Source organism: Pseudophryne corroboree, chromosome 6, assembly GCF_028390025.1.
Source record: "Pseudophryne corroboree isolate aPseCor3 chromosome 6, aPseCor3.hap2, whole genome shotgun sequence".
NCBI lineage: Eukaryota > Metazoa > Chordata > Amphibia > Anura > Myobatrachidae > Pseudophryne > Pseudophryne corroboree.
The window spans coordinates 270,254,064-270,280,540 of NC_086449.1; the positions used below are offsets into that span (position 1 = coordinate 270,254,064).

General features: G+C 48.6%; 1 protein-coding gene across 7 annotated transcripts in view; it reads right to left on the reverse strand.

Annotated features, from left to right (window-relative positions):
• Positions 1-26,477, reverse strand: part of DTWD1 (DTW domain containing 1) — a 133,113-nt gene that overhangs the window by 102,353 nt on the left and 4,283 nt on the right. For all 7 annotated transcript variants that reach the window (XR_010179227.1, XR_010179228.1, XM_063926033.1 and 4 more), the window contains exon 2: positions 7,165-7,391. Coding sequence is in view for 5 of the 7 variants with exons in the window: in XM_063926033.1 (XP_063782103.1) it covers positions 7,165-7,377 (213 nt within the window). In the remaining 2 variants the exon portion in view is untranslated. The remainder of the gene's footprint in view (positions 1-7,164; positions 7,392-26,477) is intronic.

The window sequence follows — 26,477 nt, forward strand, 5'->3', positions numbered from 1 at the left end:
ACAAAAATGTAATCTACCTACTAGCTGCGGGACGCACCGCCCCTCCACGGCTGGCGCCCCTGGCATCCTAGCCAATAGGTAGATATGCCCCTGGATTTGCGTGTAGCTTTTGACAGCAAGTCCCTATTAATTTGTTTTATTAGTGTAAGCCTCTTCTTTGTATCACGTCATTCAGTGCCCTAAAAACTGAATGACATGTATACACCCCTGTTTGTAGTGTAAAATTAACAAAAAAAAAATTACAAAAAAGATTTGATGAAGGTCATAAAAACAGGAGTGTGGATCTTGATAGCCTAAACAGTGGTTCAAATACTTACTGGTGCTGCTGACTTGCATAAGATAGACATACTGTACTAAAAAGGAATTGGGAGGTAAACATAGAAGGCATATGTGCTACTCGTGGAGATACAAAGATATCAGCTGCTCAGATGTCTTTTGTGTGACATTTATTATGTGTTCTCAGATACAATGTTTTCTGTTAAATAGGTTCTAATAAAAAGGCATCTACTGTATATACAATACATCAAATTGGGTAGAGGTACTAAGACCATTTCACTATCTGCAAACGATGGTATTTGTGAATGCAATTACATATACAGATAAACAGTGTATACAGTATGTCGCTTGCAGGTAATTTGTTCAACATGAATATGACTTCACTACATTCAGCACCTTAATTAGTTGTGGAAGGCATTCTGCAGATAAGATTGATCAGCCACAATAGCAGAAGTAGCCACAGCAACATAAGCAGAACAAGACATCTTATATATCAACAAACACATGTTTATATAACAACTGGATACTGCTAGTCTATTGAATCTATCTGCTGAGGTTTTTCCTCCACCATCCCTAAGCCACTGATTCTCCCCTTTACCACTACTCCATCCTCCCTTTTATAATGCAAGCTCTCTCCCGTGTCATTCCTCCCCTCCTAGGCACTAAATGCTACAGCTACCGTATGCCTAAGCTTGTATTTATGTAAATGTTACTTTATGTAAATTATGTTAGTTTGTTGCCTTGATTACCCTGCTAGTAACCTTTACTATGTACAGCGCTGTGTAATATGTTGTGCCTTATAAATAATAATACTTCCACTTCTATTTATGTAAAAACTTTGAGGACCACTGTTTTAAGTGTCATGGGGAGATGTATCAAACTTTCGAGAGATAGAAACTGGTGGCTACGGACAACATCTCCACTTTATAACGGACATTTTTTTTTATAGACTGCGCTGGATTAATAGCTAGAAGCTGCTTGGTTGGTATGTCAGCTTCTCCACTTCATCTCCCCTAATGGTCACAACGAGCAGAATGTGGAACGTCCTAATGGGATGTGGTGCACGCTGACATGTGTAAATGAGTATGCACATTAAATTGTACGACATTATCTTCTGTTCATTAAAAGTATTTAAAAAAAATGCAGCGCACAGAAAATAAGAATTTACTTACCGATAATTCTATTTCTCATAGTCCGTAGTGGATGCTGGGGACTCCGTAAGGACCATGGGGAATAGCGGCTCCGCAGGAGACTGGGCACATCTAAAGAAAGCTTTAGGACTATCTGGTGTGCACTGGCTCCTCCCCCTATGACCCTCCTCCAAGCCTCAGTTAGGATACTGTGCCCGGACGAGCGTACACAATAAGGAAGGATTTTGAATCCCGGGTAAGACTCATACCAGCCACACCAATCACACCGTATAACCTGTGATCTGAACCCAGTTAACAGCATGATAACAGAGGAGCCTCTGAAAGATGGCTCACAACAATAATAACCCGATTTTTGTAACAATAACTATGTACAAGTATTGCAGACAATCCGCACTTGGGATGGGCGCCCAGCATCCACTACGGACTATGAGAAATAGAATTATCGGTAAGTAAATTCTTATTTTCTCTAACGTCCTAAGTGGATGCTGGGGACTCCGTAAGGACCATGGGGATTATACCAAAGCTCCCAAACGGGGCGGGAGAGTGCGGATGACTCTGCAGCACCAAATGAGAGAACTCCAGGTCCTCCTCAGCCAGGATATCAATTTTGTAGAATTTTACAAACGTATTTGCTCCTGACCAAGTAGCTGCTCGGCAAAGTTGTAAAGCCGAGACCCCTCGGGCAGCCGCCCAAGATGAGCCCACCTTCCTTGTGGAGTGGGCATTTACAGATTTTTGGCTGTGGCAGGCCTGCCACAGAATGTGCAAGCTGAATTGTACTACAAATCCAACGAGCAATAGTCTGCTTAGAAGCAGGAGAACCCAGCTTGTTGGGTGCATACAGGATAAACAGCGAGTCATATTTCCTGACTCCAGCCGTCCTGGAAACATATATTTTCAGGGCACTGACAACGTCTAGCAACTTGGAGGCCTCCAAGTCCCTAGTAGCCGCAGGCACCACCAATAGGTTGGTTCAGGTGAAACGCTGAAACCACCTTGGGGAGAAACTGAGGACGAGTCCTCAATTCCGCCCTGTCCGAATGGAAAATCAGATAAGGGCTTTTTCAGGATAAAGCCGACAATTCTGACACGCGCCTGGCCCAGGCCAGGGCCAACAGCATGACCACTTTCCATGTGAGATATTTTAACTCCACAGATTTAAGTGGTTCAAACCAATGTGACTTTTGGAACCCAAAACTACATTGAGATCCCAAAGTGCCACTGGAGGCACAAAAGGAGGCTGTATATGCAGTACCCCTTTTACAAATGTCTGAACTTCAGGGACTGAAGCTAGTTCTTTTTGGAAGAAAATTGACAGGGCCGAAATTTGAACCTTAATGGACCCCAATTTCAGGCCCATAGACACTCCTGTTTGCAGGAAATGTAGGAATCGACCCAGTTGAATTTCCTCCGTCGGGCCTTACTGGCCTCGCACCACGCAACATATTTTCGCCAATTGCGGTGATAATGTTTTTGCGGTTACATCCTTCCTGGCTTTGATCAGGATAGGGATGACTTCATCCGGAATGCCTTTTTTACTTCAGGATCCGGCGTTCAACCGCCATGCCGTCAAACGCAGCCGCGGTAAGTCTTGGAACAGACAGGGTCCTTGCTGGAGCAGGTCCCTTCTTAGAGGTAGAGGCCACGGATCCTCCGTGAGCATCTCTTGAAGTTCCGGTTACCAAGTCCTTCTTGGCCTATCCGGAACCACGAATATAGTGCTTACTCCTCTCCATCTTATCAATCTCAGTACCTTGGGTATGAGAGGCAGAGGAGGGAACACATACCCTGACTGGTACACCCACGGTGTTACCAGAGCGTCTACAGCTTATTGCCTGAGGGTCCCTGGACCTGGCGCAATACCTGTCGAGTTTTTAATCATGTGGAAGACTTCTGGGTGAAGTCCCCACTCTCCCGGGTGGAGGTCGTGCTGAGGAAGTCTGCTTCCCAGTTGTCCACTCCCGGAATGAATACTGCTGACAGTGCTATCACATGATTTTCCGCCCAGCGAAGAATCCTTGCAGCTTCTGCCATTGCCCTCCTGCTTCTTGTGCCACCATGTCTGTTTACGTGGGTGACTGCCGTGATGTTGTCCGACTGGATCAACACCGGCTGACCTTGAAGCAGAGGTCTTGCTAAGCTTAGAGCATTGTAAATGTCCCTTAGCTTCAGGATATTTATGTGAAGTGATGTCTCCAGGCTTGACCATAAGCCCTGGATATTCCTTCCCTGTGTGACTGCTCCCCAGCCTCGCAGGCTGGCATCCGTGGTCACCCGGACCCAGTCCTGAATGCCTAATCTGAGGCCCTCTAGAAGATGAACACTCTGCAACCACCACAGGAGGGACACCCTTGTCCTTGGTGACAGGGTTATCCGCTGATGCATCTGAAGATGCGACCCGGACCATTTGTCCAGCAGGTCCCACTGGAAAGTTCTTGCGTGGAATCTGGCGAATGGGATTGCTTCGTAGGAAGCCACCATTTTACCCAGAACCCTTGTGCATTGATGCACTGAGACTTGGCTCGGTTTTATGAGGTTCCTGACTAGCTCGGATAACCCCCTGGCTTTCTCCTCCGGGAGAAACACCTTTTTCTGGACTGTGTCCAGGATCATCCCTAGGAACAGAAGACACGTCGTCGGAACCAGGTGCGATTTTGGAATATTGAGAATCCAATCGTGCTGCCGCCACACTACCTGAGATAGTGCTACACCGACCTCCAACTGTTCCCTGGATCTTACCCTTATCAGGGAATTGTCCAAGTAAGGGATAACTAAAATTCACTTCCTTCGAAGGAATATCATCATTTCGGCCATTACCTTGGTAAAGACCCGGGGTGCCGTGTACCATCCATACGGCAGCGTCTGAACTGATAGTGACAGTTCTGTACCATAAATCTGAGGTACCCTTGGTGAGAAGGGTAAATTTTGACATGAAGGTAAGCATCCTTGATGTCCCGAGACATCATGTAGTCCCCTTCTTCCAGGTTCGCAATCACTGCTCTGAGTGACTCAATCTTGAATTTGAACCTCTGTACGTAAGTGTTCAAAGATTTTAGATTTAGAATCGGTCTCACCGAGCCGTCCGGCTTCGGTACCACAACAGTGTGGAATAATACCCCGTTCCCTGTTGCAGGAGGGGTACCTTGATTATCACCTGCTGGGAATACAGCTTGTGAATGGCTTCCAAAACTGTCTCCCTGTCAGAAGGAGACATCGGTAAAGCCGACTTTAGGAAACGGCGAGGGGGAGACGTCTCGAATTCTAATTTGTACCCCTGAGATATCACCTGAAGGATCCAGGGGTCTACTTGCGAGTGAGCCCACTGCGCGCTGAAATTCATTGAGACGGGCCCCCCACCGTGCCTGATTCTGCTTGTAAAGCCCCAGCGTATACTGAGGGCTTGGCAGAGGCAGGAGAGGGTTTCTGTTCCTGAGAACTGGCTGATTTCTGCAGCCTTTTTCCTCTCCCTCTGTCACGGGGCAGAAATGAGGAACCTTTTGCCCGCTTGTCCACGAAAAGACTGCGCCTGATAATACGGCGTCTTCTCATGTTGAGAGGCGACCTGGGGTACAAACGTGGAATTCCCAGCTGTTGCCGTGGCCACCAGGTCTGAAAGACCGACCCCAAATAACTCCTCCCTTAATAAAGCAATACTTCCAAATGCCGTTTGGAATACGCATCACCTGACCACTGACGTGTCCATAACCCTCTACTGGTAGAAATGGACAACGCGCTTAGACTTGATGCCAGTCGGCAAATATTCCGCTGTGCATCACGCATATATAGAAATGCATCTTTTAAATGCTCTATAGGCAAAAATATACTGTCCCTATCTAGGGTATCAATATTTTCAGTCAGGGAATCCGACCACGCCAACCCAGCACTGCACATCCAGGCTGAGGCGATTGCTGGTCGCAGTATAACACCAGAATGTGTGTAAATACCTTTTAGGATACCCTCCTGCTTTCTATCAGCAGGATCCTTAAGGGCGGCCATCTCAGGCGAAGGTAGAGCCCTTACAAGCGTGTGAGCGCTTTATCCACCCTAGGGGGTGTTTCCCAACGCACCCTAACCTCTGGTGGGAAAGGATATAATGCCAATAACATTTTAGAAATTATCAGTTGTTATCGGGGGAAACCCACGCATCATCACACACCTCATTTAATTTCTCAGATTCCGGAAAACTACAGGTAGTTTTTCCTCACCGAACATAATACCCCTTTTTTGGTGGTACTCGTATTATCAGAAATGTGTAAAACATTTTTTATTGCCTCAATCATGTAACGTGTGGCCCTACTGGAAGTCACATTCGTCTCTTCACCGTCGACACTGGAGTCAGTATCCGTGTCGGCGTCTATATCTGCCATCTGAGGTAACGGGCGCTTTAGAGCCCCTGACGGCCTATGAGACGTCTGGACAGGCACAAGCTGAGTAGCCGGCTGTCTCATGTCAACCACTGTCTTTTATACAGAGCTGACACTGTCACGTAATTCCTTCCAACAGTTCATCCACTCAGGTGTCGACCCCCTAGGGGGTGACATCACTATTACAGGCAATCTGCTCCGTCTCCACATCATTTTTCTCCTCATACATGTCGACACAAAAGTACCGACATACAGCACACACACAGGGAATGCTCTGATAGAGGACAGGACCCCACTAGCCCTTTGGGGAGACAGAGGGAGAGTTTGCCAGCACACACCAGAGCGCTATATAAATACAGGGATAACCTTATATAAGTGTTTTTCCCCTTATAGCTGCTGTATAGTTAATACTGCGCCTAATTAGTGCCCCCCTCTCTTTTTTAACCCTTTCTGTAGTGTAGTGACTGCAGGGGAGAGCCAGGGAGCTTCCCTCCAACGGAGCTGTGAGGGAAAATGGCGCCAGTGTGCTGAGGAGATAGGCTCCGCCCCTTTTTCGCGGACTTTTCTCCTGCTTTTTTATGGATTCTGGCAGGGGTTAAATGCATCCATATAGCCCAGGAGCTATATGTGATGCATTTTTTGCCATCCAAGGTGTTTTTATTGCGTCTCAGGGCGCCCCCCCCCCAGCGCCCTGCACCCTCAGTGACCGAAGTGTGAAGTGTGCTGAGAGCAATGGCGCACAGCTGCAGTGCTGTGCGCTACCTTGTTGAAGACAGGACGTCTTCTGCCGCCGATTTTCCGGACCTCTTCTGCCTTCTGGCTCTGTAAGGGGGCCGGCGGCGCGGCTCTGGGACCCATCCAAGCTGGGCCTGTGATCGTCCCTCTGGAGCTAATGTCCAGTAGCCTAAGAAGCCCAATCCACTCTGCACGCAGGTGAGTTCGCTTCTTCTCCCCTTAGTCCCTCGATGCAGTGAGCCTGTTGCCAGCAGGTCTCACTGAAAATAAAAAACCTAAACTAAAACTTTCACTAAGAAGCTCAGGAGAGCCCCTAGTGTGCACCCTTCTCGTTCGGGCACAGAGATCTAACTGAGGCTTGGAGGAGGGTCATAGGGGGAGGAGCCAGTGCACACCAGATAGTCCTAAAGCTTTCTTTAGATGTGCCCAGTCTCCTGCGGAGCCGCTATTCCCCATGGTCCTTACGGAGTCCCCAGCATCCACTTAGGACGTTAGAGAAACATAAAATAAAATGCCCTGCCATTGTAAAGTGTACATAGCCGCTAGAATAAAGTAACTTTAATAAAACACAGTAGGCAAAGTGTACTGTAGCTTATACATTCCTTTGGACAAATCTTCGGAGATAACAGATTTCTTACTTTTACAGATGGTATATCGCCTATGGGCACACTCTCCACGGGTACATAGCAAGTGTAGCAATAGAACATTCTGGAGCTGTTACACTTTGGACACTTTGACCTCCCTTTCCTTTGTGCCAATTCAAGTACTTTTTGACAGGAGATTTGTAAATTATCCAACAGGTAATTTCCAGATGATGGAGAACTGTCTTTCCCATGTTTGTTATTGGACATAGTTCATACGATGCCTATGGTTCAAAATACATATAGAAAAACATATGGGCTTAACTGAAATGGTAACAGAGACACATAAAACAGGACAAAGCTACATGTGCTAGGACTATGCTCTTCATCGCTGTACAAGATGCAATGGTGCTAAATTTAATTTCAAAGGATGAAATGTTTAAATGGGTTTAAGTCATACTTGCCTACTCTCCCGAAATGGCCGGGAGGTTTCCGAAAATCGGGTGAAGCTCCCGGCCGCCCGGGAAAGTAGGCAGGGTCCCGGATCTGCCCAGTAAAGTGGGTGACCCGGGTGTATGATGACGTGATTCATTATAGCCACACACCCACTGTACAATGCAGGTAATCTTGAAATTGCATAGCAGCGGCATGGCTACGATGATGAGTCCACGATCCACAAATAACCTTTTCTTTTGTGTCACACCCCCTCCCCGCCCCCTATCTGAACCCACCGCAAGTTGCTGTGCTGACCTGGCTGTACCCACCCGCAGGGGGCAGCCAAGAAGTTGGCAACCAGGTTTTAAGTTCAGAACATGGGACCCCATGTTAGTATAACTATATTGGGAGTGCTCATCGACAAACTTAGCAGCAGTATGCAATGTCAAAATGCAGCAACAAAAGCTAATAAGGTGTTAGCATGCATTAAACGGGGAATGGAGACAAGGGATGAGCGTGTAATCCTGCCACTGTATAAATCATTGGTGCGGCCACACCTGGAATACAGATCTGGGCACCTCACTATAAGGACTTAAAAGCTTAGATTTGTTTACACTGGAAAAGAGGCGACTGAGAGGGGACATTATTAATATTTTTAAATACATTAAGGGACAATACAAGGATTTATCAAACGATTTGTTTATCAAAAAAAACACTACATAGGACACGAGTACACCCCCTGAGGTTAGAAGAAAAAAAAATTCCATACTCCACGAAGAAAAGGGTTCTTCACAGTAAGAACAGAAAAGATTTGGAATTCTTTGCCAGAGAAGGTAGTAATGGTTGACTCAATCAACAAGTTTAAAAATGGATTAGATAAATTCCTAGCGGAAAAAAATATCCAAGGATACAGCATTTAATTAAGATTAAAAACAAACAAACAAACATACATTTATTATACAGGTTGAACTCGATGGACATCTATCTTTTTTCAACCTCAACAACTATGTTACTATATTGCTTCAGGCCATTAAACTTGTTCAGAACATTAGAAAGTGTACCCTTGTAGGCTTGCACTGCTTGCCACAGGTTACTATTCCCAATAGATGTTCATGTGGATAGTGGGGCAGATGTATTAACCTGGAGAAGGCATAAGGAAGTGATAAACCAGTGATATGTGCAAGGTGATAAAGGCACCAGCCAATCAGATCCTAACTGTTAATTTACATATTGGAGCTGATTGGCTGGTGCCTTTATCACCTTGCACATATCACTGGTTTATCACTTCCTTATGCCTTCTCCAGGTTAATACATCTGCCCCAGTGTTCTGTGGCAGTTTAGATATGCTAGCCCAGGGGGTCCCATGCAGACGATACTAAACTGTGTACGGTAATTAATTCAGAAACCGATGTGGAGTCTCTACAGCAGGCATTCCCAACTGCGGTCCTCAAGGGACACCAACAGTGCAGGTTTTAGTGATATCCACGCTTCAGCACAGATGGTTAAATCAAAATAACTGAGGTACTAATTAAGTCACCTGTGCTGAAGCATGGATATCACTAAAACCAGGACTGTTATACCCCTTTCACATCGCACAAATAACCCGGTATCGACACAGCATATTGCCGTGTCTAAACGGGTCAGTGTGTGATGTGAAAGCACCTTTGCCGAATTAGCGGGTCGCATGACCCGGTAATTCAACCCGGTTAAAAAGAAGGGTTATTACCGGGTTGAATACCGGGTCAGGTGCAGTGTGAATGGGAGCCGTTCCGATGCGACACGGCTCCCATTCACAGCATAGGGAGAGGCGGCGCAGGAGATGAGCTCATCTCCCAGCGCCGCCTCCACCCCCGCCCCTGCTGCGCCCCCCGCTGCTATGGCAACCGACCCGGTATTCCTCCACTAAGCACAGGTCGCAGCCGGGAGCCTGACACGGGTGCTACCCAGCTGCGGCCCGTGCTCAGTCCTCTTTCCCACTGCGCTCACCAACCCGGCATATTGCCGGGTTGTTGACGCTGCTAGCGACGCGGCAGGGGCGGCGCTGGGAGATCACATGATATCTCAGCGCCGCCCTTCCATAGACTGTGAGCGACACGGCTTCTGTTTACACTACACAGCTTACCGGGTTGAACTCGTGTTCAACCCGGTAAGCTACCTGGGTAGGATTAACGGATAACTTGATCCGGATTGACTCTTTTCCACTAGCAAAAAACACGGGTAAATGCGCGACCCCGTGCATTTACCCGTGTTTTTTGAGCTAGTGGAAAAGGGGTATTAGTTAAAAAAGGATTTTAATACCTACCGGTAAATCCTTTTCTTAGTCCGTAGAGGATGCTGGGGACTCCAAAAGGACCATGGGGTATAGACGGGATCCGCAGGAGATATGGGCACACTATAAGGCTTTGAATGGGTGTAAACTGGCTCCTCCCTCTATGCCCCTCCTCCAGACCTCAGTTATAGGAACTGTGCCCAGAGGAGACTAACATTTCGAGGAAAAGGATTTTGTTAAACTAAGGGTGAGATACATACCAGCTCACACCACACCGTACAACATGGTAGTTAATTAAACCCAGTTAACAGTGTGACCAAAAAACAGATCAGCAACAGCCTGACCCTTACCAAACACAACCGTTGTGTAACTTAAGCAATAACTATATACAAGTACTGCAGATAGAGTCCGCACTGGGACGGGCGTCCAGCATCCTCTACGGACTAAGAGAAAAGGATTTACCGGTAGGTATTAAAATCCTATTTTCTCCTTCGTTCTAGAGAATGCTGGGGACTCCAAAAGGATCATGGGGTTTATACCAAAGCTCCAAACCGGGCGGGAGAGTGCGGATGACTCTGCAGCACAGATTAAGCAAACATGAGGTCCTCATCAGTCAGGGTATCAAACTTGTAAAACTTTGCAAAAGTGTTTGACCCCGACCAAGTAGCTGCTCGGCAAAGCTGTAATGCGGAGACGCCCCGGGCAGCCGCCCAAGATGAGTCCACCTTCCTAGTGGAATGGGCTTTCACCGATTTCGGTAATGGCAATCCAGCCGTAGAATGAGCCTGCTGAATCGTATTACAGATCAGGCGCGCAATAGTCTGCTTAGAAGCAGGAGCGCCAACCTTGTTGGCCGTATATAGTACAAACAGCGCCTCTGTTTTTCTCACCCTCGAGACGTCCTGGCTACATAAATTTTCAAAGCTCTGACCACATCAAGATGCTATGAATCAGCCAAGGCTTCAGTAGCCTCAGGCATACCAATAGGTTGGTTCATATGAAACGAAGAAACCACCTTCGGTAGAAAATGTTGACGAGTTCTCAACTCCGCTCTATCCTCATGGAAAATTAGATAGGGGCTTTTGTAAGACAAAGCCGCCAATTCTGACACCCGCCTTGCGGACGCCAAAGCCAATAGCATGACCACTTTCCAAGTGAGAAATTTCAACTCAACCGTTTGTAAAGGTTCAAACCAATGGGACGTAAGGAACTGTAACACCACGTTAAGGTCCCACGGGGCCACTGGGGGCACAAATGGAGGTTGTATGTGTAGTACGCCTTTCACGAACGTCTGAACTTCAGGAAGTGAGGCCAATTCCCTTTGAAAGAAAATTGATAAGGCCGAAACCTGCACTTCTTTGGAGCCTAACTTCAGGCCCGCATCCACACCTGCTTGCAAAAAATAAGAATTTACTTACCGATAATTCTATTTCTCGTAGTCCGTAGTGGATGCTGGGGACTCCGTCAGGACCATGGGGTTTAGCGGCTCCGCAGGAGACAGGGCACAATAATAAAAGCTTTAGGATCAGGTGGTGTGCACTGGCTCCTCCCCCTATGACCCTCCTCCAAGCCTCAGTTAGGATACTGTGCCCGGACGAGCGTGCATAATAAGGAAGGATATTTAATCCCGGGTAAGACTCATACCAGCCACACCAATCACACCGTACAACCTGTGATCTGAACCCAGTTAACAGTATGATAACAACGAAGGAGCCTCTGAAAAGATGGCTCACAACAAGAATAACCCGATTTTTGTAACAATAACTATGTACAAGTATTGCAGACAATCCGCACTTGGGATGGGCGCCCAGCATCCACTACGGACTACGAGAAATAGAATTATCGGTAAGTAAATTCTTATTTTCTCTAACGTCCTAAGTGGATGCTGGGGACTCCGTCAGGACCATGGGGATTATACCAAAGCTCCCAAACGGGCGGGAGAGTGCGGATGACTCTGCAGCACCGAATGAGAGAACTCCAGGTCCTCCTCAGTCAGGGTGTGCCCCTGACCAAGTAGCAGCTCGGCAAAGTTGTAAAGCCGAGACCCCTCGGGCAGCCGCCCAAGATGAGCCCACTTCCTTGTGGAATGGGCTTTTACTGATTTTGGCTGTGGCAAACCTGCCACAGAATGTGCAAACTGAATTGTACTACAAATCCAGCGAGCAATCGTCTGCTTAGAAGCAGGAACACCCATCTTGTTGAGTGCATACAGGCTAAACAGCGAGTCAGCTTTTCTGACTCCAGTCGTCCTGGAAACATATATTTTCAGGGCCCTGACAACGTCAAGTAACTTGGAGTCCTCCAAGTCCCTAGTAACCGCAGGTACCACAATAGGTTGTTTCATGTGAAAAACAGAAAACACCTTAAGGAGAAATTGAGAACGAGTCCTCAATTCTGCCCTGTCAGAATAAAAAATTAAGTAAGGGCTTTTATATGATAAAGCCGCCCATTCTGACACACGCCTGGCTGAAGCCAGGGCTAATAGAATCTTCACCTTCCATGTGAAATATTTTAATTCCACAGTGGTGAGTGGATCCAACCAATGTGACTTTAGGAAACTCAAAACAACATTGAGATCCCAAGGTGCCACTGGGGGCACAAAAGGAGGCTGTATATGCAGTACCCCTTTTACAAACGTCTGAACTTCAGGCACTGAAGCCAGTTCTTTCTGGAAGAAATTCGACAGGGTCGAAATTTGAACCTTAATGGACCCTAATTTTAGGCCCATAGACAGTCCTGTTTTCAGGAAATGTAGGAAACGACCCAGTTGGAATTCCTCTGTAGGGACCTTCTTGGCCTCACACCACGCAACATATTTTCGCCCAATGCGGTGAAAATGTTTTGCGATTACATCCTTCCTGGCTTCGACCAGGGTAGGGATGACTTCATCTGGAATGCCCTTTCAGGATCCGGCGTTCAACTGCCATGCCGTCAAACGCAGCCTCGGTAAGTCTTGGAACAGACAAGGCCCCTGCTGGAGCAGGTCCTCTCTTAAAGGTAGAGGCCACGGTTCTTCCGTGAGCATCTCTTGAAGTTCCGGGTACCAAGTCCTTCTTGACCCATCCGGAACCACGAGTATCGTTCTTACTCATCTCCTTCTTATGATTCTCAGTACTTTTGGTATGAGATGCATAGGAGGGAACACATACCCTGACTGGTACACCCACAGTGTTACCAGAGCGTCCACCGCTATTGCCTGAGGGTCCCTTGACCTGGCGCAATATCTGTCTAGTTTTTTGTTCAGGCGGGGCGCCATCATGTCCACCTTTGGTTTTTCCCAACGGTTTACAATCATGTGGAAGACTTCCCGCTGAAGTCCCCACTCTCCCGGGTGGAGGTTATGCCTGCTGAGGAAGTCTGCTTCCCAGTTTTTCACTCCCGGAATTAACACTGCTGAGAGTGTTATCACATGATTTTTCGCCCAGCGAAGAATCCTTGCAGTTTCTGCCATTTCCCTCCTGCTTCATGTGCCGCCCTGTCTGTTTACGTGGGCGACTGCCGTGATGTTGTCCCACTGGATCAATACCGGCTGACCTTGAAGCAGAGGTCTTGCTAAGCTTAGAGCCTTGTAAATTGCCCTTAGCTCCAGTATATTTATGTGGAGAGAAGTCTCCAGACTTGATCACACTCCCTGGAAATTTTTTCCTTGTGTGACTGCTCCCCAGCCACTCAGGCTGGCATCCGTGGTCACCAGGACCCAGTCCCGAATGTCGAATCTGCGGCCCTTTCATAGATGAGCACTCTGCAGCCACCGCAGAAGAAAACACCCTTGTCCTTGGAGACAGGGTTATCCGCTGATGCATCTGAAGATGCGATCCGGACCATTTTCCCAGCAGATTCCACTGAAAGGTTCTTGCGTGAAATCTACCGAATGGGATCGCTTTGTAAGAAACCACCATTTTTCACAGGACCCTTGTGCAATGATGCACTGATACTTTTCCTGGTTTTAGGAGGTTCCTGACTAGCTCGGATAACTCCCTGGCCTTCTTCTCCGGGAGAAAACATCCTTTTCTGGACTGTGTCCAGAATCATTCCTAGGAACATTAGACGTGTCGTCGGAAAAGCTGCGATTTTGGAATATTTAGAAACCACTCGTGCTGTCGTAGAACTACTTGAGATAGTGCTACTCCGACCGCCAACTGTTCTCTGGACCTTGCCCTTATCAGGAAAGCGTCCATATTTTTTTTTTTTTTTTTAGGAAGAATCATCATTTCGGCCATTACCATGGTAAAGACCCGGGGTGCCGTGGACAATCCAAACGGCAGCGTCTGAACTGATAGTGACAGTTCTGTACCACGAACCTGAGATACCCTTGGTGAGAAGGGCCAAATTTGGACATGTAGGTAAGCGTCCCTGACATCCAGTGACACCATATCGTCCTGGTTCGCTATCACTGCTCTGAGTGACTCCATCTTGATTTGAACCCTTGTATGTAATTGTTCAAATCTTTTAGATCTCACCGAGCCATTTGGCTTCAGTACCACAATATAGTGTGGAATAATACCCCTTCCCTTGTTGTAGGAGGGGTACTTTGATTATCACCTGCTGGGAATACAGCCTGTGAATTTTTTCCCAATACTGCCTCCCTGTCGGAGGGAGACGTTGGTAAAGCAGACTTCAGGAACTTGTGAGGGGAAGACGTCTCGAATTTCCAATGTACACCTGGGATACTACGTGTAGGATCCAGGAGTCCACTTGCGAGTGAGCCCACTGCGTGCTGAAACTCTTGAGATGACCCCCCACCGCACCTGAGTCCGCTTGTATGGCCCCAGCGTCATGCTGCGGACTTGGCAGAAGCTGTGGAGGACTTCTGTTCCTGGGAATGGGCTGCCTGCTGCAGTCTTCTTCCCTTTCCTCTAACCCTGGGCAGATATGACTGGCCTTTTGCCCGCCCCTTTATGGGTACGAAAGGACTGAGACTGAAAAGACTGTGTCCTTTCCTGCTGAGATGTGACTTGGGGTAACAAAAGTGGATTTTCCAGCTGTTGCCATGGCCACCAGGTCCGATGGACCGCCCCTTTATACGGCAATACTTCCATGTGCCGTCTGGAATCTGCATCACCTGACCACTGTCGTGTCTATAAACATCGTCTGGCAGATATGGACATCACATCTACTCTTGATGCCAGAATGCAAATATCCCTCTGCGCATCTCGCATATATAGAAATGCATCCTTAAAATGCTCTATAGTCAATAAAATATTGTTCCTGTCAAGGGTATCAATATTTTCAGTCAGGAAATCCGACCAAGCCCCCCCAGCGCTGCACATCCAGGCTGAGGCGATTGCTGGTCGTAGTATAACACCAGTATGTGTGTATATACTTTTTAGGATATTTTTCAGCTTCCTATCAGCTGGCTCCTTGAGGGCGGCCGTATCTGGAGACGGTAACGCCACTTGTTTTTATAAGCGTGTGAGCGCCTTATACACCCTAAGGTGTGTTTCCCAACTCGCCCTCACTTCTGGCGGGAAAGGGTATACCTCCAATAATTTTCTATCGGAGGAAACCCACGTATCATCACACACTTTAATTTATCTGATTCAGGGAAAACTACAAGTAGATTATTCCCACCCTACATAATACCCTTATTTGTGGTACTTGTAGTATCAGAAATATGTAACACCTCCTTCATTGCCCTTAACATGTAACGTGTGGCCCTAAAGGAAAATACGTTTGTTTCTTCACCGTCGACACTGAAGTCAGTGTCCGTGTCTGTGTCGACCAACTGAGGTAAATGGGCGTTTTTACAAGCCCCTGACGGTGTCTGAGACGCCTGGACAGGTACTAATTTGTTTGCCGGCCGTCTCATGTCGTCAACCGACCTTGCATCGTGTTGACATTATCACGTAATTCCTAAATAAGCCATCCATTCCGGTGTCGACTCCCTAGAGAGTGACATCACCAATACAGGCAATTTGCTCCGCCTCCTCACCAACATCGTCCTCCTACATGTCGACACACACGTACCGACACACAGCACACACACAGGGAATGCTCTGATAGAGGACAGGACCCCACTAGCCCTTTGGGGAGACAGAGGGAGAGTTTGCCAGCACACACCAAAAACGCTATAATTATACAGGGACAACCCCTTATACAAGTGTTTTCCCTTATAGCATTTTCACATATGTAAATCATATCGCCAAATAAGTGCCCCCCCTCTCTGTTTTAACCCTGTTTCTGTAGTGCAGTGCAGGGGAGAGCCTGGGAGCCTTCCTCACAGCAGAGCTGAGCAGAAAAATGGCGCCGTGTGCTGAGGAGAATAGGCCCCGCCCCCTAAAACGGCGGGCTCTTCTCCCGGAGTTTGTGAGATCTGGCAGGGGTTAAATACATCCATATAGCCTCAAGGGCTATATGTGATGTATTTTAGCCATAAAAAAGGTATAATACATTGCTGCCCAGGGCGCCCCCCCCAGCGCCCTGCACCCTCAGTGACCGCTGGTATGAAGTGTGCTGACAACAATGGCGCACAGCTGCAGTGCTGTGCGCTACCTTATGAAGACTGAAAGTCTTCTGCCGCCTGTTTCTGGACCTCTGGACCTCTTCAACTTCGGCATCTGCAAGGGGGGTCGGCGGCACGGCTCCGGGACGAACCCCAGGGTGAGACCTGTGTTCCGACTCCCTCTGGAGCTAATGGTGTCCAGTAGCCTAAGAAGCAAATCCATCCTGCACGCAGGTGAGTTTACTTCTCTCCCCTAAGTCCCTCGTAGCAGTGAGCCTGTTGCCAGCAGGACTCACTGAAAATAAAAAACCTAACTTAAACTTTTATTCTAAGCAGCTCAGGAGAGCCACCTAGATTGCACCCTTCTCGGCCGGGCACAAGAATCTAACTGAGGCTTGGAGGAGGGTCATAGGGGGAGGAGCCAGTGCACACCACCTGATCCTAAAGCTTTTATTATTGTGCCCTGTCTCCTGCGGAGCCGCTAAACCCCATGGTCCTGACGGAGTCCCCAGCATCCACTTAGGACGTTAGAGAAAATTGAGAAACCGCCCCAGGTGAAACTCTTCCGTAGGAGCCTTCTTGGATTCACACCAAGACACATATTTTCTCCAGATACTGTGATAATGCTTCGCCGTTACCTCCTTTCTAGCCTTAAGTAGGGTGGGGATGACTTCCCCGGGAATACCCTTCCTAGCTAGGATTTGCCGTTCAACCGCCATGCCGTCAAACGCAACCGCGGTAAGTCCTGGAACACGCACGGTCCTTGCTGTAACAGATCCTCTCTGAGAGGAAGAGGCCAAGGATCTCCTGTGAGTAATTCCTGAAGATCCGGATACCAGGCCCTCCGAGGCCAATCTGGAACAACGAGTATTGCCTGAACCCTTGTTCTTCTCACGATCCTTATCACCTTTGGGATTAGTGGAAGTGGAGGGAACACATAGACCGACTGAAACACCCACGGTGGAACAGTATGTCCGAAGCTTCTTGTTGAGGCGAGACGCCATCATGTCTATTTGAGGAATTCCCCAACGACTTGTCACTTCTGCAAAGACCTCTTGATGAAGACCCCACTCTCCTGAGTGGAGATCGTGTCTGCTGAGGAAGTCTGCTTCCCAGTTGTCCACGCCGGGAATGAAGACAGCTGACAGGGCGCTTGCATGTTTTTCCGCCCAGCGAAGGATCTTGGTGGCCTCCGCCATTGCCGCTCTGCTCTTTGCTCCGCCCTGGCGGTTTATGTGCGCCACGGCTGTTATGTTGTCCGACTGAATCAGGACGGGCCGGTCGCGAAGATGTACCGCTTGTAGCAGGCCGTTGTAGATGGCCCTTAATTCCAGAATGTTTATGTGCAGACAAGCTTCCTGGCTTGACCATTTTCCCTGGAAATTGGTTCCCTGTGCGACTGCTCCCCAACCTCGGAGACTCGCGTCCGTGGTCACCAGAACCCAATCTTGGATGCCGAACCTGCGACCCTCTAGAAGGTGAGCACTTTGGAGCCACCACAGGAGAGAAACCCTGATCCTGGGGGACAGAGTTATTTTCCGGAGCATCTGCAGATGGGACCCTGACCACTTGTCCAGTAGGTCCCACTGAAACGTTCTTGCATGGAACCTGCCAAAGGGAATGGCCTCGTAGGCCGCCACCATTTTCCCCAGAACTCGAATGCAATGATGATCGACACTTTTGGCGGTTTCAGAAGTTCCTTGACCATGTTCTAGATTTCCTGAGCTTTTTCCAACGGAAGAAAACTCCTCTGCAGTTCCGTGTCCAGAATCATGCCCAAAAACGACAACCGAGTTGTCAGAAGCAACTGCAAATTCAGGAGCCAGCCATGCTGTTGCAGCACCCGCAGAGAGAGCGCAACGTTTCTTAGTAACAGCTCCCGTGATCTCGCCTTTATCAGGAGGTCGTCCAAGTATGGGATAATTGTGACCCCTTGCTTGTGCAGGAGCACCATCATTTCCGCCATTACTTTCGTGGAAAGACCAAACGGCAACGTCTGAAATTGGTAATGACAATCCTGAACAGCGAACCTCAGATACGCCTGATGAGGAGGATAAATGGGGACATGTAGGTAAGCATCCTTTATGTCGACTGACACCATAAAATCCCCCCCCCCTCCTCCAGACTGGAGATCACCACTCGGAGAGATTCCATCTTGAATTTGAAACTTTTCAAATACACATTGAGTGATTTTAAATTCAGAATCGGTCTGACCGAGCCGTCCGGCTTCGGGACCACGAACAGGCTTGAATAAAACCCTTCTCCCCGCTGTGACGGGGGAACTTCGACAATGACTCGCTGCTGACACAGCTTCTGTATCGCCGTACACACTACCTCTCTTTCCGGAAGAGAAGCTGGCATGGCCGATTTGAAAAACTGGCGTGGAGGCACGTCTTGAAACTCCAGCTTGTATCCTTGGGTCACAATTTCCAGCACCCAAGGATCCAGGCCCGAGAGAACCCAGACCTGACTGAAGAGTTGAAGACGCGCTCCCACCGGTGCGGACTCCCGCAGGGGAGCCCCAGCGTCATGCGGTGGATTTGGTAGAAGCCGTGGAGGGCTTCTGCTCCTGGGAGCCTGCCACAGCCGGCGATCTTTTTCCTCTACCCTTACCTCTTGCCGCAAGGAAAGATGACCCACGTCCTTTCCGGAATTTCTGCAACCGAAAGGACTGCATCTGATATGGGGGCGTTTTCTTTTGCTGTGGAGGAACAAAAGGCAGAAAAGAGGACTTACCCGCGGTAGCTGTAGAAACCAGTTCCACAAGGCCTTCACCAAACAAAACTCCACTCTTGTAGGGGAGAGCCTCCATAGACTTCTTAGAATCAGCATCACCATTCCACTGATGAGTCCACAACGCGCTTCTAGCCGAGACCGCCATGGCATTGGCCCTTGATCCCAAAAGGCCAATATCTCTCGCCGTCTCTTTTAGATAGACTGCAGCGTCCCTGATATGACCCAGTGTCAAAAGCACGCTATCCCGATCCAGGTTGTCTATATCCGATGACAAGTTATCTGCCCACTTTTCAATCGTGTTACTCACCCACGCTGAAGCCACAGCCGGCCTGAGCAGAGTACCCGTCGTGACATAAATAGATTTTAAAGTAGCTTCCTGCCTCCGATCAGCAGAATCTTTAAGGGTCGCCATTTCAGGAGCACCACTTTCTTGGACAAACGCGCTAGAGCTTTGTCTACCGTGGGTTTAGCCTCCCACCCAACCCTATCCTGAGAAGGAAACGGGTATGCCATAGCAATCCTCCTGGGAATGTGCCACCTTTTGTCTGGCGTTTCCCAGGCTTTTTCAAAAAGGGCATTCAGTTCATGAGAGGGAGAAAACGTTACCTCCGGTTTCTTGCCCTTATACATACAGACCCTTGTCTCAGGGACAGCGGGGTCTTCCGTAATATGCAACACGTCTTTTATAGCCACAATCATGTACTGAATACTCTTAGCCACCTTAGGATGCAACTTTTCATCATTATAGCCGACACTGGAGTCAGACTCCGTGTCGGTATCAGTGTCTGCTACCTGGGTAAATGAACGTTTTTGGGACCCTGAGGGAGCCTGAGTGTGTGGTACCATGTCTCCCATGGATTGCCTCCATGCTTGGTTCTGAGACTCAGATTTGTCCAACCTCTTATGTAACAAAGCCACATTGGTATTCAACACATTCCACATGTCAACCCAATCAGCAGTTAGCGGTGCCGACAGAGTCACACCATCATTCTGCTCGGCTCTCACACTAACCTCCTCCTGGGAAGAGCATTTAGTTTCTGCCATGCCGACACACACGTACCGACACCCCCAAACACTCTGGGCTAAAGGGGACAGACCCACAGCAAGGCCTTTCAGAGAGACAGAGAAGGAGTTTGCCAGCTCACACCCAGCGCCACACCTATCTGAAAAGCACAATGCCCCAGACCTAGCAGCGCTTGTAATATAATACCACCAACACCAAAATTAAGTGCCCCCCTTTGTTTTCAACACCCTGTTACTTGTGACAGCAGTGGAAGGGCCAGGAGCAGCGTCTCTGCAGCAAGCTGTGGAGAGAAAATGGCGCTGGTCAGAGCTGAGGAGGAAGCCCCGCCCCCTAAAAGATGCGCTTCGGTCCCGCTAAGATTATACTGGCGGGGGTCACATAGAATGTCTAGGCACCTTGAAATAGCCAGCCAGTGCATAAAATAAGAATTTACTTACCGATAATTCTATTTCTCGGAGTCCGTAGTGGATGCTGGGGTTCCTGAAAGGACCATGGGGAATAGCGGCTCCGCAGGAGACAGGGCACAAAAAGTAAAGCTTTAGGATCAGGTGGTGTGCACTGGCTCCTCCCCCTATGACCCTCCTCCAAGCCTCAGTTAGGTACTGTGCCCGGACGAGCGTACACAATAAGGAAGGATTTATGAATCCCGGGTAAGACTCATACCAGCCACACCAATCACACTGTACAACCTGTGATCTGAACCCAGTTAACAGTATGATAACAGCGGAGCCTCTGAAAAGATGGCTCACAACAATAATAACCCGATTTTTGTAACTATGTACAAGTAATGCAGATAATCCGCACTTGGGATGGGCGCCCAGCATCCACTACGGACTCCGAGAAATAGAATTATCGGTAAGTAAATTCTTATTTTCTCTATCGTCCTAGTGGATGCTGGGGTTCCTGAAAGGACCATGGGGATTATACCAAAGCTCCCAAACGGGCGGGAGAGTGCGGATGACTCTGCAGCACCGAATGAGAGAACTCCAGGTCCTCCTTAGCCAGGGTATCAAATTTGTAGGATTTTACAAACGTGTTTGCCCCTGACTAAATAGCCGCTCGGCAAAGTTGTAAAGCCGAGACCCCTCGGGCAGCCGCCCAAGATGAGCCCACCTTCCTTGTGGAATGGGCATTTACATATTTTGGCTGTGGCAGGCCTGCCACAGAATGTGCAAGCTGAATTGTATTACACATCCAACTAGCAAAAGTCTGCTTAAAAGCAAGAGCACCCAGTTTGTTGGGTGCATACAGGATAACAGCAAGTCAGTTTTCCTGACTCCAGCCGTCCTGGAACCTATATTTTCAGGGCCCTGACCACATCTAGCAACTTGGAGTCCTCCAAGTCCCTAGTAGGCGCAAGACACCACAATAAGCTGGTTCAGGTGAAACACTGACACCACCTTAGGGAGAGAACTGGGGACGAGTCCGCAGCTCTGCCCTGTCCGAATGGACACACAGATATGGGCTTTTTTGAGAAAAAAACCACCAATTTGACACTCGCCTGGTCCAGGCCAGGTCCAAGAGCATGTTCACTTTTCATGTGAGATGCTTCAAATCCACAGATTTGACTGGTTTTAAACCAATTTGTTTTGAGGAATCCCAGAACTACGTTGAGATCCCACAGTGCCACTGGAGGCACAAAAGGGGGTTGTATATGCAATACTCCCTTGACAAACTTCTGGACTTCAGGAACTGAAGCCAATTCTTTCTGGAAGAAAAATCGACAGGGCCGAAATTTGAACCTTAATGGACCCCAATTTGAGGCCCATAGACACTCCTGTTTGCAAGAAATGCAGGAATCGACCGAGTTGAAATTTCTTCGTGGGGCCTTCCTGGCCTCACACCACGCAACATATTTTCGCCACATGTGGTGATAATGTTGTGCGGTCACCTCCTTTCTGGCTTTGACCAGGGTAGGAATGACCTCTTCCTGAATGCCTTTTCCCTTAGGATCCGGCGTTCCACCGCCATGCCGTCAAACGCAGCTGCGGTAAGTCTTGGAACAGACATGGTACTTGCTGAAACAAGTCCCTTCTTAGCGGCAGAGGCCATAAGTCCTCTGTGAGCATCTCTTGAAGTTCCGGGTACCAAGTCCTTCTTGGCCAATCCGGAGCCATGAGTATAGTTCTTACTCCTCTACGTCTTATAATTCTCAGTACCTTAGGTATGAAAAGCAGAGGATGGAACACATACACCGACTGGTACACCCACGGTGTTACCAGAACGTCCACAGCTATTGCCTGAGGGTCTCTTAACCTGGCGCAATACCTGTCCCGTTTTTTGTTCAGACGGGACGCCATCATGTCCACCTTTGGTAATTCCCAACGGTTTACAATTATGTGGAAAACTTCCCCATGAAGTTCCCACTCTGCCGGGTGGAGGTCGTGCCTACTGAGGAAGTCTGCTTCCCAGTTTCCATTCCCGGAATGAAACACTGCTGACAGTGCTATCACATGATTTTCCGCCCAGCGAAAAGTTCTTGCAGTTTTTGCCACTGCCCTCCTGCTTCTTGTGCCGCCCTGTCTATTTACGTGGGCGACTGCCGTGATGTTTTATCCCACTGGATCAATACCGGCTGACCTTGAAGCAGAGGTCTTGCTAAGCTTAGAGCATTATAAATTTACCCTTAGCTATATTTATGTGGAGAAAAATCTCCAGACTTGATCACACTCCCTGGAAATTTTTTCCTTGTGTGACTGCTCCCCAGCCTCTCGGGCTGGCCTCCGTGGTCACCAACATCCAAAACTGAATGCCGAATCTGCGGCCCTCTAGAAGATGAGCACTCTGTAACCACCACAGGAGAGACACCCTTGTCCTTGGATATAGGGTTATCCGCTGATGCATCTGAAGATGCGATCCGGACCATTTGTCCAGCAGATCCCACTGAAAAGTTCTTGCATGAAATCTGCCGACTGGAATTGCTTCGAAGGAAGTCACCATTTTTTTACCATGGCCCTTGTGCAATGATGCACTGATTTTAGGAGGTTCCTGACTAGCTCGGATAACTCCCTGGCTTTCTCTTCCGGGAGAAACACCTTTTTCTGGACTGTGTCCAGAATCATCCCTAAGCACAGGAGACTTGTTGTCGGGATCAGCTGCGATTTTGGAATATTTAGAATCCACCCCTGCTGTTGTAACAGTATCCGAGATAGTGCTACTCCGACCTCCAACTGTTCCCTGGACTTTGCCCTTATCAGGAGATCGTCCAAGTAAGGGATAATTAAGACGCCTTTTCTTCGAAGAAGAACCATCATTTCGGCCATTACCTTGGTAAAGACCCGGGGTGCCGTAGACAATCCAAACGGCAGCGTCTGAAACTGATAGTGACAGTTCTGTACCACGAACCTGAGGTACCCTTAGTGATAAGGGCAAATTTGGGACATGGAGGTAAGCATCCCTGATGTCTCGGGACACCAGATAGTCCCCTTCTTCCCGGTTCGTTATCACTGCTCTGAGTGACTCCATCTTGATTTGAACCTTTGTAAGTGTTCAAATTTTTTTAGATTTAGAATAGGTCTCACCTAGCCTTCTGGCTTCAGTACCACAATATAGTGTGGAATAATACCCCCTTTTCTTGTTGTAGGAGGGGTAATTTAATTATCACCTGCTGGGAATACAGCTCGTGAATTTTTTTCCCATACTGCCTCCTTGTCGGAGGGAGACCTTGGTAAAGCAGACTTCAGGAGCCTGCGCAGGGGAAACGTCTCGACATTCCAAACTGTACCCCTGGGATACTACTTGTAGGATCCAGGGGTCCTGTACGGTCTCAGCGTCATGCTGAGAGCTTGTCAGAAGCGGTGGAACGCTTCTGTTCCTGGGAATGGGCTGCCTGCTGCAGTCTTCTTCCCTTTCCTCTATCCCTGGGCAGATATGACTCTTATAGGGACGAAAGGACTGAAGCTGAAAAGACGGTGTCTTTTTCTGCAGAGATGTGACTTAGGGTAAAAACGGTGGATTTTCCAGCAGTTGCCGTGGCCACCAGGTCCGATGGACCGACCCCAAATAACTCCTCTTCCTTTATACGGCAATACACCTTTGTGCCGTTTGGAATCTGCATCACCTGACCACTGTCGTGTCCATAAACATCTTCTGGCAGATATGGACATCGCACTTACTCTTGATGCCAGAGTTAAATGCTCTATAGTCAATAAAATACTGTCCCTGTCAAGGGTATCAATATTTTTAGTCAGGGAATCCGACCAAGCCACCCCAGCTCTGCACATCCAGGCTGAGGCGATCGCTGGTCGCAGTATACACCAGTATGTGTGTATATACTTTTTATGATATTTTTCCAGCCTCCTGTCAGCTGGCTCCTTGAGGACGGCCCTATCTATAGACGGTACCGCCACTTGTTCTGATAAGCGTGTGAGCGCCTTATCCACCCTAAGGGGTGTTTCCCAACGCGCCCTAACTTCTGGCGGGAAAGGGTATACCGCCCATATTTTCTATCGGGGGGAACCCACGCATCATCACACACTTCATTTAATTTATCTGATTCAGGAAAAACTACGGTAGTTTTTTCACATCCCACATAATACCCTCTTTTGTGGTACTTGTAGTATCAGAAATATGTAACACCTCCTTCATTGCCCTTAACGTGTGGCCCTAATAAGGAATACGTTTGTTTATTCACCGTCGACACTGGATTCAGTGTCCCTGTGGACCGGTACTAATTGTTTGTCGGCCGTCTCATGTCGTCAACCGACCTTGGCGCGTGTTGACATTATCACGTAATTCCCTAAATAAGCCATCCATTCCGGTGTCGACTCCCTAGAGAGTGACATCACCATTACAGGCAATTGCTCCGCCTCCTCACCAACATCGTCCTCATACATGTCGACACACACGTACCGACACACAGCACACACACAGGGAATGCTCTGATAGAGGACAGGACCTACTAGCCCTTTGGAGAGACAGAGGGAGAGTTTGCCAGCACACACCAAAAACGCTATAATTATATAGGGACAACCTTATATAAGTGTTTTCCCTTATAGCATCTTTTTTATATATTTCTAACGCCAAATTAGTGCCCCCCCTCTCTGTTTTAACCCTGTTTCTGTAGTGCAGTGCAGGGGAGAGCCTGGGAGCCTTCCCTCCAGCCTTTCTGTGAGGGAAAATGGCGCTGTGTGCTGAGGAGATAGGCCCCGCCCCTTTTTCGGCGGCCTCGTCTCCCGCTCTTAACGGATTCTGGCAGGGGTTAAATATCTCCATAAAGCCCCCGGAGGCTATATGTGAGGTATTTTTAGCCAAAAAAGGTTTTCATTTGCCTCCCAGGGCGCCCCCCTCCCAGCGCCCTGCACCCTCAGTGACTGCCGTGTGAAGTGTGCTGAGAGGAAAATGGCGCACAGCTGCAGTGCTGTGCGCTACCTTAAGAAGACTGAGGAGTCTTCTGCCGCCGATTCTGGACCTCTTCTCGTTTCAGCATCTGCAAGGGGGCCGGCGGCGAGGCTCCGGTGACCATCCAGGCTGTACCTGTGATCGTCCCTCTGGAGCTAATGTCCAGTAGCCAAGAAGCCAATCCATCCTGCACGCAGGTGAGTTCACTTCTTCTCCCCTAAGTCCCTCGTTGCAGTGATCCTGTTGCCAGCAGGACTCACTGTAAAATAAAAAACCTAAGCTAAACTTTTCTAAGCAGCTCTTTAGGAGAGCCACCTAGATTGCACCCTTCTCGGCCGGGCACAAAAATCTAACTGAGGCTTGGAGGAGGGTCATAGGGGGAGGAGCCAGTGCACACCACCTGATCCTAAAGCTTTACTTTTTGTGCCCTGTCTCCTGCGGAGCCGCTATTCCCCATGGTCCTTTCAGGAACCCCAGCATCCACTAGGACGATAGAGAAAAGAGGTTTTTATTGCAGCCCAGGGCGCCCCCCCCTGCGCCCTGCACCCATACAGTGCCTGTGTGAGCGGGAGCAATGGTGCGCAACGTGACCGCTGTGCGGTACCTCAGGAAGACTGAAGTCTTCTGCCGCCTTCCGATGTCTTCTTTGCTTCGGTTACTCACCTGTCTTTGTTCTTCTGGCTCTGTGAGGGGGGTGGCGGCGCGGCTCCGGAGCGAGCAGCTAGGCGAGCCAAGTGATCGGACCCTCTGGAGCTAATGGTGTCCAGTAGCCTAAGAAGCAGAGCCTATCAGTCTCACAGAAGTAGGTCTGCTTCTCTCCCCTCAGTCCCACGAAGCAGGGAGCCTGTTGTCAGCAGTACTCCCTGAAAATAATAAAGCTAACAAAAGTCTTTTTAGAGAAACTCAGTAGAGCTCCCCTAGAGTGTGACCAGTCTCCTCTGGGCACAGAATCTAACTGAGGTCTGGAGGAGGGGCATAGAGGGATGAGCCAGTTCACACCCATTCAAAGTCTTATAGTGTGCCCATGTCTCCTGCGGATCCCCATGGCCCTTTTGGAGTCCCCAGCATCCTCTAGGACGAAGGAGAAACTGGAAATCTGGGCATCTAAATGGAAAATGAGGTTC